At 42.9% G+C, this 18,619-nt stretch overlaps 1 protein-coding gene across 2 annotated transcripts in view; it reads left to right on the forward strand.

Annotated features, from left to right (window-relative positions):
- The first annotated feature begins 2,111 nt into the window (after nucleotides 1-2,111).
- The window catches only part of LOC124882821 (NXPE family member 3-like), a 28,378-nt gene continuing 11,870 nt past the window's right edge, over nucleotides 2,112-18,619 (forward strand). The window contains exons 1-3 of one of the 2 annotated variants that reach the window (XM_047389398.1): nucleotides 2,112-2,217; nucleotides 2,405-2,481; nucleotides 3,289-3,413. In XM_047389398.1, the coding sequence (XP_047245354.1) occupies nucleotides 3,396-3,413 (18 nt within the window). In that variant the 5' untranslated portion in view covers nucleotides 2,112-2,217; nucleotides 2,405-2,481; nucleotides 3,289-3,395. The other variant, XM_047389397.1, reaches the window with a different exon arrangement.

Below are 18,619 nucleotides of genomic sequence, written 5' to 3' on the forward strand. Positions count from 1 at the left end.
CTAGGGGCTTGGCAAAGTCCCCATATTGCCCCGCAAAGACGCAACGGAATAATAACTAGAAACCTGCAAGCAGCTTCGAAGGCCCTCGCAGCCCTCAGCGCAACTCGGGCTGTCGAGCGACCGCAGGAGCCTGGCATCGCCTCATACACGCCACCGACGATGACACCGCTTCACTTCAACACGTCGCCACTAAGTGGTACTGTGAGCAACATGTCATATGATCTTCGGTCATGCAGAGTTTCTGTTTGGCAAAAAGCATTAAAAATTTAGAGTAAATCTGATCTTCCAGAAGGACGCTGCAGTCACTTGATTGTTTGTGGGCGGGGCTAAAACCACATCATTAATTGACTGTGTCACAATGTCAATCATTAACTCATGATCATGTATACTACATTTCAAGTGGATCCGATGATGTATGAGGGAGATATAGCCCTTGAAGTGTCCTAGGGGGCGGTATTGATCCACATTTAAATGTAATCCAATAGAGCTGTTTGGGGGCTGACAAAGATCAAGAATATTCAGTTTGGAGTGAATCGGACCATGCATGTGTAATTTAGAGGCAAACGTAAGGGCGTGGCGTGACATCAGAATTCGCCATGCCATCATATTCACACCCTCCAGCTAAAGCAGTAAGTACTGTCGACTGTCTAAGACCATCATATTATCTGTTACTTGGGACAGTTTAACATTGATAAGGTGAAGATCATCAAACATTGATTTTCTAAAGGAAAAGGGGACATTTCCTGTTCACAGGGGGCGGGGCTTCGATGATGTCAGCATCTGACCAGTGAATATTGTTCAGGCCTAGAGGCAGATCAATCCCAGAAGCTTTGATGTGTCTGTGACTTTCCTTGTAGGAGTTATGTCAATTTAGTGTTTTATGGCGAGAAGTCATATTTTGAGGCGTGGCCACGCCCACCCACACGCTTTCATGTATCAAAATCCTTTTGATAACTTTTGATCCCCAATCCCTTAAGAGTATAGTGAGTGATTTTGAAGTCTCTAAGTCAAAAGCTGTAGGAGGAGTTCGCTCAGATATCCGGGCTAGAATTGCCCAAAAAATGGTAAAATGGCAACTTCAATCCAAAATGGCCAACTTTCTGTGGGGTTTGGACCAATGCTCCAATAGACTTTTTTGTAGGTCTTGAGAATTTACATATGTGTACCAAATTTCAGAATTCTCGGTCAAAGCATGGCTTGGGGGTGATTTTTTGAAATTTTCTAGAGGGCGCTGTGTACGAATTAGGCCACGCCCACCGAATATGTCATCAGATCTCTGTTGGGGTCTTGACAAGGTTCAATCACATGGAATTTGGTGCATCACTAGGAAGCATCGGTTGTGAGTAAACAGATTTAATTAATAAAACTCACTTCAGAAGGTGGCAGCAAAAACAGGTATGAACAGCCAGGCTAGACGGGCTTGGCATGAACACAGGACATGACATGAAGAGAGAAGATGTGATCCAAAATGTTTCCGCAAAGAAAGAACAGAATGAAGTTGTATAAATGGAGCATTGTACAGGTGGAAAACAAAAGTAATTAACATGGTACAGGTGGACCGAATGATCCTATTTGCAAAACAGAGACAGAGAGAATAAAACATGACTGGAGCAAAACAGAAATTCAAGGATACAAACTAATCAGGAAAACATAACGTACAGAACTAGAACACAAAACTAAAGCCCAGCCAGGAGAAGAATAAATAGAAACAAGATCCAAAACGTAAACTGAAAACAAGAATAACTAGAACCCAAACAAAAACCCAAACACCCTCAAATCATGACACAAAGTGTGGAAAAAATGCTGTGCACAGTAAAATGTATTACCATGGAAGTAGTGGAAGTTATGCTGTATAAAACAATGACTGATCACAATTGGGCTGCAACTAGAAGAACCTTTAGTTGTGAACAGATCTACAAGACTCCCGACTGATTCTGATGAGTTTTGTTTGCAGTGTAACAAAATGTGAAAAAGCTCAAAAAAGGATGTGAATAAATTTCCAAGACACTGCGTTCTAATAACAGGTGAAGAAATTTTACTGTTTTGGGCCTCCTCAGCTTTCCATATTGAGTATTTCCTAATGTATCTTACACTATCTATGAGGCAGTGAGGAAAGGCAAAGGTTGGGTTTGTTTGTTGTGGTGTAATCAGTTTGCCAACTCGTCATGAAACATGTTGGGGAGATGCATCCTGGGCAGGAGGAACATTCTCTAAAAGGTCAGGAAACTTTAGGGCGAACTGATTTCTACTTTCATCAGTTTTACCTCCTCTGAGTGAAAGCTTCTTTGGAATTTATTTATAGATCTGACACATGTTTTATCAAGATTGGATTAAAGTGTTTACTGTAAGGGGAACCCATGCTGTAGTTCTTGATTTCACTTCTCTTTCATTCATCCTGTCGAAGTAAGTGGTGTATTTGGCCTAACAGCAGGATGCCAGTCTCTAAAACCTTGATCGATCTTCAAATGAATATCTCGTGAGGTAAGAGCCACTATATTGAAATTTTAAATAATTTGTCTTAAAATCTGTCACATATGCACTAGAATAATTGGTTACTGTTTTTTTTTTTTACTTTATATTGTACATATTTAAATTTGTGCACTTTCATTGTATCTGTTGTTCTCTAGAGGAATATTCTAGTTATTTGCAAGCTTGCTTAAAATACATTTTGTGCAACACTATTATCTGTAAGGATATTATTTAGTGACTGCTTACATTAATAATCTCCCATTTCTGCTTGCAGAGGACTGGTAGGTTTTGTAGATCACAAATGCTCCCATTTAATTACTGCTTTTGAAGTTCTACTGCAAACAGATGCAACCAATGAACATTTGTGTAATGTTGAGATGTGGTCAGAAATCTTTTTAGAATCAGTTACTAAAATCCACCTATGATGATTGTATGATGAAATGTTGTAAATTAGAAGAGAGGATGATAAGATTTTTAAAACATATAAAATACGCAATAAATTATTTTGCAATGCTGTAATTGGTGAATGCTCTTTGGAATGCAATGGGTCATTCTGGCATTATGTGCCTGGCTAAATATATCGTCTTTAGCTCTGCATAATGTAGCGGTTCATGATAAAAAAGCTGTACTTTCCAAGAGTGACATTTATCAAAATTGTAATTATTTTCAGGAAAGTTTAGGATCTACAATAGGATCCACTTAAAGTAGTAGTTATGGAAGAACCTTGTGATCTGGCCGAATTTGTTTACTGCATGAGGAGGCAGTCATGTAAGACACTGTTAGCCAACATTAAAGTGACTGGTAATCACATGGTTTCAGAAACTCCAGGCAACGAAGACTAGGAGGAACATTGTGTTCAGGAAAACCCCAACAAGAAAAGATTTAAAGACTTGACATTAAGAGAACGACTGTTATCCACAACAACAATGGCTGCTGCTAACATAGTAAGTTCAAGCTCATTTCCCTGAGTTTGCTTTCTTTATTCCTATGTTTCTTTCTTTTTCCAAGTTTCTTCAAACCTCAGGTAAATTTCAATATAGTCAAAGTAAATTTATTTTAATCATTTACTTCAAAAAGTAAGTCATATCCTGATTAAACACACACAGTAATATATTGTGTTTTTATATTTTTTAATTTTGCTTAATAGGGCTCACAGTCGAAGAAAATTGTTCATGTTGCATTGATGCAGTAATTCATGCAAAAGGAGTAATTCAGGCAGAAGGAGCCTGGACTAGTTTTGACTTATTTTTTAATGTGGTACTAAGATTAAAATAGAATTAAATCATAACAAAACTCCTTTCTTTTCTTTATCAATTTTAGAAAAGGATGCTCTGATGCATGAACTTGACATATTCTATTAATGCACCCAATACAATCACCCCACCACCTTTCTTGGTTGTCCCAAAGAACCTTTTTTTTTTGCTCAACTTTTACAGTCGATCTCCGCTTTGTCATCTAGCTTGGATTTTTGTTTTCTAGTCATCTTATAAGCAAAGTGAAATGTATTTGTATTTGTTTTATACTGTTGGAGCACCTTTGAAGCAGCAATACATGGAGGAGTTTAGAAATATCGCAGGCATGGAAATTGGCATTTAGCATGATGCTACCACTACTGTGCTTAGGAGCTGACATTGTGCCTTTGAAACATACAAACAAAATTCTTGGTGATGTGGCCAAAATACTTAATACACAATATAGCTTTATATGTTACAGAAACAGAGGTAGGTAGCGTAGTCAAAACGTTTACTCAAGTAAGAGTAGCATTGCCTCAGCATGTGTAAACTGGGATTATGTGTCAGTTGAGTATGCTTTTAATCTGGTAAAATAACTAGAGGTGGTTAGGGAAGCCAGAATTTGTACTCAAGACATTTAAGCCCCAGAAAACTTAGCCTCTAGGATAATTCGAGCACTCAAACCCCTCCAGTAGGTTAAGGTGGTGGTTCGAGGAGGGGGAAAAAAAAGGTATTTCCGATTTAATAGATGAGGGAAATAAAAAATTACATTGTGCAATAAACCAGTAGAATGGAAGAAAAAGTTACATTAGTTGATCTGTTGCAGTGGTATTTGAATCCCTCTAATCTTTCCACAGAAATTATGTGTCCAAGAGACTGTGGATCATAGTTGAAGTCAAACAATGTTGTGGTCATTATATTGTATGGAAGGAAATGTACAGGTACTTCTAAAAACATTTGAATATCATAAGGATGTTTACGATATTCTTATACAATATCTGTGTCACTGATTTCAGAAAATCAAAGTCATATTACACAGATTCCTTAGATATAAAGTGATTTTTGAGTTTTGTTATCTGTAAGCCATAATAATCAAAATTACAAGAAATAAATGCTTAAAATATGTCATTGTCTCAGAAAATTAGAATAGTACATAAGCTCAATTAAAAAAGCATTTTGATGTATAGTGGCAAGACCAAGGGGGGCACAGGTGTGGTAGGTTCAGTTGCCCACGAATTACCCATGTCCTTTAACCAACTGTTATTGCACTTTTGTCCATGTAACAATACTAAAATCTAGAATATATACTTTTGAATTCATTTTAACAGTGTGATTGAAATTTGACATTGTTCCCCATTGTTATTTTAAAGAATAAAATGATTAAAAATACTTGTAGGCTGTTAAACTTTCAATGCTCATTTCTAGTCGGTCTGAAATATAAATTTTTTAAAAGTAAAGAAAAATGGTCAATGATAGTTTTTTTGTAGTTCCTATTCTGTAGTAATAGTACAACAGCAATTTTCAAAGTCAGTCACTGGTTTTGATTTTGGCGTGCCACCCTGAGATTTTAAATGGCCCCATGTGCCTCCCCCTGTGAAAAATGTCTGGTGGTGCCACAGCCTGGTGCATGTCCAGAAAACAGTAATTCGACCTGAAAAGACTCACAAATAAGAGAAACACAGAGATGGCAATTAGAGAAGTTTATTAGCTGATGTTTGTTTTCTTTTGGCGCTTGGACCCTGGTGGAAGACATGGATGCTGATAATGACATGAGCTTGAATGAACATCTTAGGGTTAGAATTAGAGAAGTCTTCTCCCCGGCATCCTGATATTGGTGGTGGAGTGGAGGCCTGAGGAGATAAGGGAGTCGGAAAGAGCTTGAAGCCTGATTGTGGAGATGGGGTGGAGGAGGGTCAAAGCTCAGCTGAAGAGCAGGAGATTCTACATATCAAGGTATTTTAAAGCAAAGCCTTGAGGGATGATTGGCTGAAGAGGAATGCGAACCAGAAGCTGATTGGTTGGAGTGGAGAATGTAGTGGAGTAGTTAGACAGAGCCGGTTAGTAGAGGTGAGTCTTCCAAGTTGAATTTTCGTCTAAACTCCATTTGACACTCTTCTGAAGGAGGGTAAGCCAATAAAGGGCATTGCTAAGGAAGCTGGTTGTTCAGCGTGCTGTTTCAAATCATATTCATAAAAAGTTGAGTGGAAGGTTAAACTATGTTAAGAAAAGGGGCACCGGAGATAACCGCAGCCTTGAGAGGGTTGCCAAGTAAAATCCATTTATGTCAGTGATGAGTTGGAGAGCTGTGTCATCTGCTGGTGTTGGTCCACTGTGTTTTCTGAAGTCTGCAGTTAATGCAGCTATCTATCAGAAAATGCTAGAGCAATTCGCGGTTCCTTCTGCAAAGAAGCTTTATGGAGATAGTGAATTTATTTTCCAGCAGGACTTGGCACCAGGTCACACTGACAAAGGTATCGAAGCTGGTTGAATGACCATGGTGTTGCTGTGCTTGATTGATCTGCAAACTGGCCTGACTTGAACCCCATAGGAATCTATGGAGGATTGTCAAGACGAAGATGAGAGACACCAGACCCAACAATGCAGATTACCTAAAGGTTGCTTTCACAGCAACCTGGCTTCCATTACACCTCGGCAGAACCACAGGCTGAATACCTCCATGCTACGCTGCATTGATGCATTCATTTATGCAAAAGGAGTCCCAAACCAAGTACTGAGTGCATAGAAATTAATATATTTTCAGAAGTCTGACATTTCTGTTTAAAACATCCATTTTTGTGTTTTTATTATCTGTAAGCCAGTATTATCAAGACTACAAGAAAACATGTATTGAAAACCTTCACTCTGTGTAATGGATCTATATAATATAGGAATTTTATTTTCTGAAATAAGTGAAAAACATGAAACTCTTAAGGTTGTTGGGGAAAATCTCCAAAATATAGCAACAAAATGCAATCCCCCAAAAAACTTTTTGCACTTACAACAGAGGTTGAACAGTAAACAGAGGCCTCAGAGTAAACAGACTCTGACTTTGTCGGTGATCTTGGCTAATTATTAAGCAAGAAAAAACATTTCTTTAGTTTTTTTTTTTTTTTTTTGGTTGACAAATTTTAGTTTCTGATATCTTTGAAACATGAAACGTCTGAATATGCATTTCAAGAAAAGTATTTTAGACTTAATTGAATTTCTACTTTTTTTTTTTCTACCGTGTCCTGTCCGGCAGAGTATCGTTCAGAATTGTTGTCTGAGTGCCAAGAAATTGCCCAACAGATTTACTTTCACATGCAGAGCATCACAACCAATGCTTTAAAGCTCTGCTTGATATTTATAAAATAAACTTTATTATAAACTTCTTTGGGAATATTTCAATTATTATGGACACGGACACTGAAATGAAAAAGAAAAAAGAAGCTCAAAAAAGAGATGGGGAAAAAAGGGGAGAAAAAGAGGAAAGAGTGGAGGAGAGAAAGAAGGATAAAGAGAATACAAGATTACACCCTGCTTGCTTATACACCTGCAGCTGTTTTTTTTTTTTTAACAAAATAGTACACAGTAATTCTGAATGTAAAATGTACTTAGTGAGAGGTGCAGCCCAAAATAGAACATCTGTGTATCTGTCAACACCTGAAGCTTAACACCTGTGAGTATGGGTGTGGATGCGATTTTGTATACAAAAATATCAAAAATATTCAATAGCGAGTGTGAGGACCCACAGGCCTGCCCCATGGTCCCTGGACGGACACTGAGGAGATCCGAGCCACAAACATCTAAAGGCCCCCCAAAGCACAGGAACCCCAGGAGAACCACCGCCGGGACTACCGCAACCCCCCCCAGAGAAGAGCAGTGGAGAGTCCCAGGGGAACCACCCAGCAGCGACAGTGCAGAAGCTCCAGGGAGCCGCAGCGATGAGTCCACAGGCCCCGCCGGCAGCCGTCCACGCCCGAGCAGATCCAGCCATGGACCCAGAGGCACAAGACCCCGGGACACACCACCCCCCAAGCAGAGGCCCGACAGAGACCAGAGGGCCAGGCCCCGGCAAGCAGCCACCGGGAGTGGGCCAGCCCACACCAAAGCACCTGGCCACGGACACCGAGAACCACAAGTATACCAGCAGGCAGAGACTCCAATTACCGGCAGGCGGTGTGGCGTGGAGGAAGCTGATCCAGGAGAGGGAGCAGTTCAAGACCCAACCTGTTGCAAAAAAAAAAAAAAAAACAGGCACACACAGTCACAATCACAATCACTCACTCCCACCCTCATGCATACACGTAAAATCCCTCACACCCAACGTAAAGATAAACAACACAATGGACGTCATACACTCACTCACACTCCCCATGCATACTCTATACTCCCGGGTCCAGGCGCCGGTACCCCCTCAGGGCAACCGGACCCAGGAGGTGGTCCCCTTCCCTCCTGTGGCAGAGGCAGGCAGACAGCGCCAGTACTGCCCAGACCCGGGTCACCCCGGCCCAGCTCCCGCCCCCCTGCCCGGAACCCAGTCCCCAACAACCCCCATCCACCTCCGGAGAGGGGGCTATGTTCAAAAGAGGGGTCCACATGGCCCAAAGCAACCCGCCAACCGGAGCCGCCCCAGGACGGAGCAGTCCCGACCCCCCAACGAGCTCCGATCCCAGCCCCATGAGTCTCCCACCCCCAGTGAACCCCAACAAGAACCTCCCCACAGGGCCACCCCCAACAAGGACACCAATATCGAACACATCCCCCCGAACCCAAACACCACAAATCCCCACACCCATAGGGGCACACCCCCACAGGTGAACTCCGTGGCCGAGAAGCTGATGAAGCCACACCCACACAGCGCAAGCTCTACACACAGCCCTGCTCTAAGAACCCCCACCGCATCCCGCTCCCCCACCACACAGCGCACCGCAACGGCAAGGCAAGGGCCCTGCGCAACACCACCCCCGCCCACCAGCGCAACAGGGCAGACCCCACCCAGCACCGCACCCACAACCGGACCCCTGACCCCACACCATGACGGGACAAACTCATCCACCAAGAGGTCCCCGGCCAGCGGCAGGCACCCAGGGCCAGTGACCCCACCACGCCCCCCTCAGCAACAAAAAATACTACATCACTGCCACTGCAATGACCGCCCAGGGAGAAACACTATCCAGCTCAGCTCCACCATCGCCGCCCAGCCGATCCAAACGCCAGTGACCCCACGCCCTAGAAGTGGACACAACCCCTCCACTCCACAGGCCGCAGCCCCTCCACGCCCCCCCCCAGTCCACCGCCCCGATCCCCCCTCGGACAAGACCCCACCCCCTCCTGCAGACCCTCCTCCCCGCCAGCAGAAGGAGCTCCTTGAAAGAAGGAGCACCTGCAATGAGATGGGACCTACCCACCAGTTTCGGAGGCCCTTATGCCCACCGATACACCAAAGGTCCCCGAGCCAGGGCCGGGCGCCCGGGCATGCACCAGCCCAAAACCCCGGCAACATACCCACCAGGACCCAAGACCCCCAAGGCCCAGCCAGGACCCCAGCCCGGGGGGCGATACGCCCCAGGGACCCCGAGCCACCAAGCCCACCACAGACCCACCCAGGAGCAGCACGGGCACCAGGCAAGTGACCTATGTCCGTCGGCGCAGGCCCCCCAAAAGCATTGCATGCAGCTACCAGATGTCCCCCCCCAAGAGCCACCAACACCCCACCCCGGCCGGGACCAAAGCCCCCATCGCCAGACCCCCCAGTGATCCCAGGGACACCCCAAATGCCCCAACCCAGACACCCCCTCGAATCCGCCACAACGCCCCACAGGATGAAGCCAAGGGCGCCTCACCCCGACTAGGTGATGTAGCCGATTAAAGGAGCCCAGACAGATTGATCTGACATGGAGGCAGAGGCTGTCTCAAGGCTTATATAATCCAACAGAAAATTTCTATACTGATTAATATTAAGAAGGTTTTTATTTTTCCAGTTCATGAGGATAGTTTTCTTAGCGATGCATAAGGCAGTAAAAACCATGTGAACTGAATTTGTCTCTATGATGACATCATCGAAGTTGCCCAACAAGAAAAGTGAAGGGGAAGGTGAAATATTACATCTCATAACCATAGTGCATGGATATAATTATCTGGTATATTGCTTGTGCAGTGTAAGCAAATATTGCAAGGTGCCAAGCCCATCCTGAACATCCGTTGACCTGTATAGTATACTCTATGAAGGTTTTTATATTGTATTAATTGCAAACTGGGGTTACTTGTCAGTTTAAATGTTCTGGAACATATCTGAGACCAGAATGTTTGGTCAAAGTTAACTGATAAGTCCACCTCCCATTTTGTAATAGGAAGGGAAATTGGTTCATCTATATTAGACATTGTCCTGTATATTTTAGACATTAATTTGGGGGGGGTTGAGTTTTAGGAACTCTAGTACACTTGATGGCATTTGTAACCCAATGTTAAGTCTAAATTAATTTTTTATTATAGATGTAATTTGTTGAAATTCTAAAAATGTATTCTTGTCCATCCCGTATTGTATAATTAATCTGTTAAATGGGATGAACTGAATTCCTTCAAATATATGTTCCAGGTATTCAACTCCTCCAATATGGAAAATTTATCATATTATTTTTTTGTAGGATGTCAGGGTTGTTCCAGATGGGTGTACATCTGCATGGGATTAGTGAAGACCCTGTCAGTTTTAGATATTCCCACCATGCTGTAAGAGAGGTGCTGACATTGAGGCTTTTGAAGCATACATGCCGTTTTATATTTGAGCTAATAAATGGTAGATCGGAAATCATTGCAATTATTATTGCATGTCTGTTCTACGTCTAGCCAGGGTTTACCTAGAGGACTGTGTTTAAACCATTTTGAGATGTAATGTAGCCTGTTAGCTAAGAAGTAAAGATGAAAGTTAGGCAGATCTAGTCCTCCTTTATCTTTGGTCTTTTGTAGTGTTTTTAGGCTTATCTTTCCAGAAACATTTAGTGATGGAGGAGTCCAGAGATCTAAACCAGTCAGATGACAGTTTATTTGGAATCATTGAGAATAAGTAATTGATTTTTGGCAAGACCATCATTTTTATTGAAGCAACCCTGCCCATGAGTGATATGGGTAGAGATTTCCATCTAGCAAGATCATCTTCCACTTTTTTTAAGAGCGGGATGTGGTTTAGTTTTGTTAAATCTGCCAATCTAGGAGACACATTAATGCCCAAATATGTAATATTCATTGATTGTAGTTGTATATTAGGAAAATTGTTGAAACAACAATTAATTGGTAGAACTGTTGATTTTAACCAATTTATAGAATAGTCTGAAATTTTTGAGAAATAATTTATCAATCCAATCACCTGAGCAACAGAAGTTTGCGAATGCTGGAGAAAGAGTAATACATCATCTGCATAAAGACATATTTTATGTTCAATATTCCTGCATTTTATGCCTTTAATATCTTTAGTTTGTCTAATTGCTGCTGCTGGTGGTTCAATAAAAATAGCAAATAATGAGGGCGAAAGTGGGCATCCCTACCTGGTGCCCCTTTGAAGACAGAAGCGGGAAGATGTTTGGTTATTTGTTCTGATACATGCCGCTGGGGAACTGTATAATATTTTTATCCAGTTTATGAAAGAGCTTCCATAACCAAATTTAGTCAAGGTTGCAAACAAGAATTTCCAGTTAACTCTATCAAATGCTTTTTCTGCATCTAGAGATAATATATTGGTCTCAATATTTTTACTGTAGGAATAATCTATTAAATTAAGTAATGTGTGTGAATTAGTGGATGAATGCCTACCTTTAATAAATCCAGTTTGGTCAGGATGTATTATGAGAGGAGTAACCTTTTCTAGTCTTTTTGTGAGGGCTTTACAGATTATTTTGAGATCGACGTTAATAAGGGATATGGGTCGGTAGCTGGTAGGGAGTACTGGGTCTTTTCCTGGTTTTAACAATAGAGTGATGTTGGCAGAATTTATATTTGGCGGAAGTCTGCCATTTCTTTCAGTTTCCTGCACCATTCTCTGGAATATTGGGGCCAAAATATTACAGAATTCTTTGTAAAACTCTGTTGGGAATCCATCTGGGCCTGGAGCCTTTTTATTGGGCATGCTTTTTAGAGCTTCTTGGATTTCGGCTGAAGTCAGTGGTACATCCAGGGCCATCGCTTGATTACCTGATAGTTTAGGAATTGTTACTTTATCCAGAAATTGATCAATGACATTATCTGACGGGTCTATCTGGGGTGAGTATAAAGCTTGGTAGAAATCTCTGAAAGTGCTGTTTATTCTTTCAGGATCATAAACTGTATCATTAAATTCCAAATATGAAGTCCACACTTTTTTTAAATATTTAATAAATTCTTCATCCTTAAGCAATGATGTATTAAACCTGCAGTTTTTGCTTTGTGGGTTTTCTTTCTTATTTACTAGAGTTAAGGAGACAGGTGCATGAACGCTGACAGCTATAGGGTGTATCTCAGTGTCTGAAATGTCAGTCAACAATGAGCTGCTGACTAAGAAATAATCCAAGCGAGAGTAAGATTGATGGACATGTGAGAAGAATGTATATTCTCTGTGATTAGGGTGAAGAGATCGCCATGCATTGCAAAGTCCGTAATCACTCATGTACTGTCTAACTATATTTATTGATTGCCAACTGCGCTGAGTCCCTGTTGTACTCCGCCTGTCTATTTCTTCGTTTAGACCAAAGTTGAGATCGCCCCCAAGAAGAAGTGAGCAATCCAAGTGTTTAGATAGTGCAGAAAAAAAAGAATGGAAAAATGGGGGGTCATCAACATTTGGGGCATATATACTGACAATACATATCTTTTGGTTATGTATAGATATTTTTATTATTATAAATCTACCCTCTGGATCTGTAACTGTGTCTAATACTGTAAAGTTAACATTTTTGTGAATTAAGATTGCTACTCCCCTTTGCCTAGAATTATAGCAGGCGAAAAACAGATTAGGAAACTCAAGTGATTTAACTTTCTACTTTTTACATGGTTCAGTCACTGCCTTAAACTGAGGAATTCAATTATCATGGCGTATTCATCATGAGTGATAGTAGGATGGAGCAAGAGTGATAAAATAATCCTCTTTTTTAATAATGCAGGTTCTTTGCTGGTCTGTCATGATGAGGGAAAGCTCTCAGTTTTACCTTCCTGTCTGCATAATCACCATTATCATAGCAGAGATAAGGTTCATGATTAAAAAAATTTGATCCTCAAAACAAGTGGTTGAAGAAAGCTCCCTCTGCAGGGTGGCTCGAGATTGAAGAGGTCTTTTATCCGGGAGCAGCTTGGAGTACAGCTGCTCCTCTGCATTGAAAGAAGTGGTAGTTTGTGCTTCAGATCAGGATGCATCCTGCGTGCTTACTTTTGGAGGTTTTCCAGTCATCCCCCTTTGATAGCATATCTGGAGGCAAAGCCCCTTAAGGTACTTTGAATACATACATACCTTCTGGTATTGGAATGCAGTGGGATTCCCCAGAGTCAGCTGCTGACTGTCACTGGGGAGAGGGATCTTTGGGTTTCCCTAATGGACCTTTTACACCCACAACTCCAGTTTGGATGAGCGAGAAACAGTTGATGGCTGGACTGAGTGTAAATTCATGACTTTTTGCCATTTATAGAAGATGCTTTAAAGGTACTGCATACCTATTTGTTTTAAACTGAGATAATAAATGCATTTAACTTTACCATTCTCCAATGTAATGTAAATATGTAATTGATGATGCAATTATATTAAACAAACGACAATTATATAAAAAACAAACATTATGTGAGATCTCTGCTGGCTGGTTCTGGCACTTCATTGTTCTCAGCTGCAACTCATCCAGCTAATGAGCTCATGGCTTTTTAAGACAGCTGCTGACACAGTCTGTTGCTGGAACATAGTCTCTGTTATGTGGACTTCTGTCAGCCTGCCTGATCGCTTGTTGTCCTGCCTTCCTGTCGATCTGCCCATCTGTCTGCCTGCCTGTCGCCATATGGAACTCTTCTTCAGGAAATCTGCACTGTAAATATTTCCACCGCCAGAACACTCTCTCTCTGCTCGGATCCTTGGGGCTTCCTCATCCTCTGGCTTCTAACAACTCTAATCAAGGTCTACCTAAGTTGGAACAATAAAACCTCATTTCAATCTAATTCTGTACATCGAATCTGTGTCATCTTCTGATTTGGTTATATTTCGACAACCTGAGTAAATTAATGATAGTATGTTCCAGCCAGCAGACATGTCGAAAAACAAATCAGATGAAGATGAACAGACCTCCTGGAGGGAACGCCTCCAATCCACTGAGACCATGCTTCAACAGTTGCTACAACAACAAAGGACGACAGATGCCCATCTCACGGAACTTGGTGGTATGGTACATGCCTTAAGTGAAATATTAACCAAACTCTCACCCGCTCCTTCCAATCCTCCAGTTCGTTCTGAGAATCCTCAGCCACCCACAACCCACTCATCCGGAATCCGAGAACCTGATTTCCGTCCGTCTGAACTTTTTGATGGCAACCCTAATAATTTTGGTGGGTTTTCTCTCCAATGTGAGTTGGCTTTTAGTCGTTCCCCCTCTCTGTTTCCGACTGCTGCTTCCAAGATCACTTTTATTGTTACCTCCCTAAAAGGATCTGCTTTACGCTGGGCGCACGCTTTTCTCACAACTAACCCTATTGAGTCTCTGAGTTATGCTGTTTTTTTCAGTCACTTCAAGGAAGTCTTTGATCAACCACTCCAACAGGAGACAGCTGCTAAGAAGTTACTTACCCTCAAACAGGGAAAGAGGGCATTGGCGGAGTTCGCCATCGACTTCCGGGTGGCAGCACAGGAGGTGGGTTGGGATGAAGCGGCACTCAAGGGTATTTTTGTGAATTCCCTTACAGATCAGATAAAGGACCAGTTGGTTTTAAGAGATCAACCTGCGAGACTGGATGATTTAATCAAACTGTCAATCCGTATTGACAACCGCCTAAGAGAGAGACAAGCAGAGAGGAATCATAAGTCAGAGTGGCAGCACTTTATGGCACCTCGGACCGCTTACCTTGATACACCCACTTCCTCTTCGGAGGGATCTGTGGAACCTGAGCCTATGCAGGTTGGTCACACTCGTCTCTCTCCTGAAGAGCGACAACGTCGTTTTGGGGCTGGTCTTTGTTTGTATTGTGGACAAGGTGGACATTATGTTGCAAGATGCCCTAAGAAGGGAAAAGAGGGGGCTCGTCAATAGGTCAGGGGACTTTGATGAGCATGTCCCATTTTTCCCCTATATCTCGTCTGTGTTTTCCAGTCACTATTATTATTGGCCAAGAAAAGTGTCCAGTGGATGCTTTTATTGATTCTGGTGCAGAACAGAATCTTATTTCCTTGGATCTAGTTGACAAACTTAAGATACCTTCTCAGTCTCTCAACCACCCCCTTTCTGTTTCGGGCATTACTGGTCAAACCATATCTCAGGTGAAGTTTAAAGTGCCCCACCTTCACATCATTACCTCAGGTAACCACCATGAATGGGGTGAGTTCTTTGTTGTCTCCTCTATCTCCCCACAATTGGTTCTAGGATTTCCGTGGTTGCAGAGACATAATCCCGCAATTAATTGGGTGGAGGGCAGAGTAGAGAAGTGGAGTGATTACTGTCTCCAGAATTGTCTAAAGACTGCTGTCTCTCACTCTAGCAAACAAATTGAACCACCTGAGCCTGTTGATCTGTCTAAGATTCCTCCTGAATACCACAATCTTGCATCTGTTTTTAGTAAACAGGGGGCTCTTTCTTTACCCATGCATCGCCCCTATGACTGTGCTATTGATCTCCTTCCAGGTGCTCCGTTACCATCCAGCAGACTATACAATCTCTCTGGACCGGAGAGAAGAGTCATGAAGGAGTACATTGAGGATTCCTTAGCATCCGGGATCATTCGGCCATCTACCTCCCCCGTTGGCGCCGGCTTCTTCTTTGTGGGGAAGAAAGATGGCACGTTAAGACCCTGCATTGATTATAGGGGGTTGAATCAAATCACAATCAAAAATAAGTACCCCTTACCACTCATTGATTCTATACATGACCAATTACACACTGCCAAGATTTTTACCAAGCTCGACCTGCGCAATGCGTATCATCTGGTTCGGATCCGAGAGGGTGACGAGTGGAAGACAGCTTTCAAGACTCCCCTGGGACATTTTGAATATTTGGTGATGCCTTTTGGATTGACTAACGCACCCGCTGTTTTTCAGGCTCTTATAAATGATATTCTCTGTGATTTCCTCAACCTCTTTGTGTTTGTTTATCTGGATGATATTTTGATTTTCTCTCAGAACATTGATCAGCATCACCAGCATGTCAGGACCATACTCCAGAGGCTTTATGAAAACCAACTCTTTGTAAAAGCCGAAAAATGTGAATTCGGTGTTTCTTCTGTGACCTTCTTGGGTTTTATTTTTGAAGCAGGCAGGTACAGAACGGATCCTGAGAAGACCAAGGCAGTGGCAGAGTGGCCTACTCCAACGGATCGCAGGCAACTCCAAAGGTTCTTAGGTTTTGCAAATTTTTATAGAAGGTTCATAAAGAACTACAGTCAGGTCACTGTGCCTCTCACTCAACTTACCTCCTCTCTGAAGACATTCCATTGGTCCCCTGAGGCAGAGAAAGCTTTTTGCAAATTGAAAACTTTATTTTCTTCTGCACCCATTCTGACTCATCCTGATCCTAGTGCGCAATTCGTTGTGGAGGTTGATGCTTCTGACATTGGAGTAGGGGCCATCTTGTCTCAACGTTCTCCTATAGACAACAAGGTGCATCCTTGTGCTTATTTTTCTCGTCGTTTGTCGTCAGCAGAGCAGAATTACGATGTGGGAAATCGAGAGCTTCTGGCTATCAAGTTGGCGCTTGAGGAGTGGCGGCATTGGTTAGAGGGGGCGGAAGTCCCTTTTCTCATTTGGACTGACCATAAAAACCTCTCTTACATCCAAAATGCCAAGAGACTTAACTCCAGACAAGCCCGTTGGTCCCTGTTTTTTGCTCGTTTTAATTTTTCTATCTCTTACAGACCCGGCTCCAAGAACATCAAGCCCGACGCTCTCTCTCGCCAATTTTCTCATTCTGAGCAATCCAAGACTGAAGCTTCCATCTTACCGGAATCCTGCATTGTGGGCGCCCTCACCTGGGCCATTGAAAAGGACATCAGGGAGGCACAACAATCTGAACCAGACCCAGGTACTGGTCCTGTAGGCAAACTGTTCGTTCCGAACTCTGTCATCAATAAAGTTCTGGATTGGGTTCATAATAATAAACTTACCTGTCATCCGGGGATTAATCGTATGATCACTTTTACCAAGAGGTATTTCTGGTGGCCCACTATGAATCCCGACATTAGAGAGTTTGTCGCAGCTTGTTCCACATGTGCCTGTAACAAGAACTCAAATCAACCTCCTGCCGGTCTTCTTCAACCTCTGTCTACCCCTAGTCGCCCATGGTCCCACATCTCTATTGACTTCGTCACTGGTCTCCCGCCATCTGACGGAAACACAGTCATCTTTACCGTTGTTGATAGATTCTCTAAGACTGTTCATTTTATTCCCTTAACTAAGCTTCCGTCTGCATTGGAGACTGCTCAACTTCTGGTTCTTCATGTCTTCCGTATTCATGGCATGCCCTTGGATATTGTCTCTGACCGAGGCCCGCAGTTCATTTCACAAGTCTGGAAGGAGTTCTGTAGGGCTATTGGTGCTACCGTAAGCCTTTCATCTGGTTACCACCCTCAGTCTAATGGGCAGACTGAGAGATGCAATCAGGAACTGGAAGTAGCATTGAGATGTGTGATTAATGACAACCCTTCTTCCTGGTGTAGACATCTCACTTGGATAGAATATGCCCATAATATTCATACTTCCTCTGCTACTGGTTTATCTCCCTTTGAGATTTCTCTGGGCTATCTACCTCCATTATTCCCCAGTATTGAATCTGACACTGTTGTCCCCTCTGTTCAGCATTATATCTCCAGGTGTCGTAAGATCTGGCGTCAGACCAGGAGGACACTTCTACGCACTTTGGAACAGAATAAAAGGTTTGCTGACCGTCACCGTTCCACCGCACCGGTCTACTGCATTGATCAGAAGGTCTGGCTCTCCACCAAGAATATTAAATTAAAGGATACTACTCGAAAGTTGGCCCCCCCGTTTCATCGGTCCTTTTGTCATAGAAAGGATCATCAACCCTTCTGCGGTGAGACTCAAGTTGCCAGCTTCTATGCACATTCATCCTACCTTTCATGTTTCACAGATCAAGCCAGTCTCGGAAAGTCCCCTGAATCCACCCACCAAGCTCCCTCCCCCTGTTCGTCTCATTGATGACCATCCAGCTTACACGGTCAATCGTATCCTGGATGTTCGACGTAGGGGGCGTGGTTTTCAGTACCTTGTGGATTGGGCTGGATATGGACCTGAAGAAAGAACCTGGGTACCTCGTTCTCTTATCCTGGACCCTGATCTCATTACATCTTTTTACAGACGTCATCCGGAGAAACGTTCGGGATTGCCTGGAGGCAATCGTTGAGGGGAGGGTACTGTGAGATCTCTGCTGGCTGGTTCTGGCACTTCATTGTTCTCAGCTGCAACTCATCCAGCTAATGAGCTCATGGCTTTTTAAGACAGCTGCTGACACAGTCTGTTGCTGGAACATAGTCTCTGTTATGTGGACTTCTGTCAGCCTGCCTGATCGCTTGTTGTCCTGCCTTCCTGTCGATCTGCCCATCTGTCTGCCTGCCTGTCGCCATATGGAACTCTTCTTCAGGAAATCTGCACTGTAAATATTTCCACCGCCAGAACACTCTCTCTCTGCTCGGATCCTTGGGGCTTCCTCATCCTCTGGCTTCTAACAACTCTAATCAAGGTCTACCTAAGTTGGAACAATAAAACCTCATTTCAATCTAAT

This window comes from Girardinichthys multiradiatus, chromosome 17 (genome assembly GCF_021462225.1).
Source record: "Girardinichthys multiradiatus isolate DD_20200921_A chromosome 17, DD_fGirMul_XY1, whole genome shotgun sequence".
Taxonomy (NCBI): Eukaryota; Metazoa; Chordata; class Actinopteri; order Cyprinodontiformes; family Goodeidae; genus Girardinichthys; species Girardinichthys multiradiatus.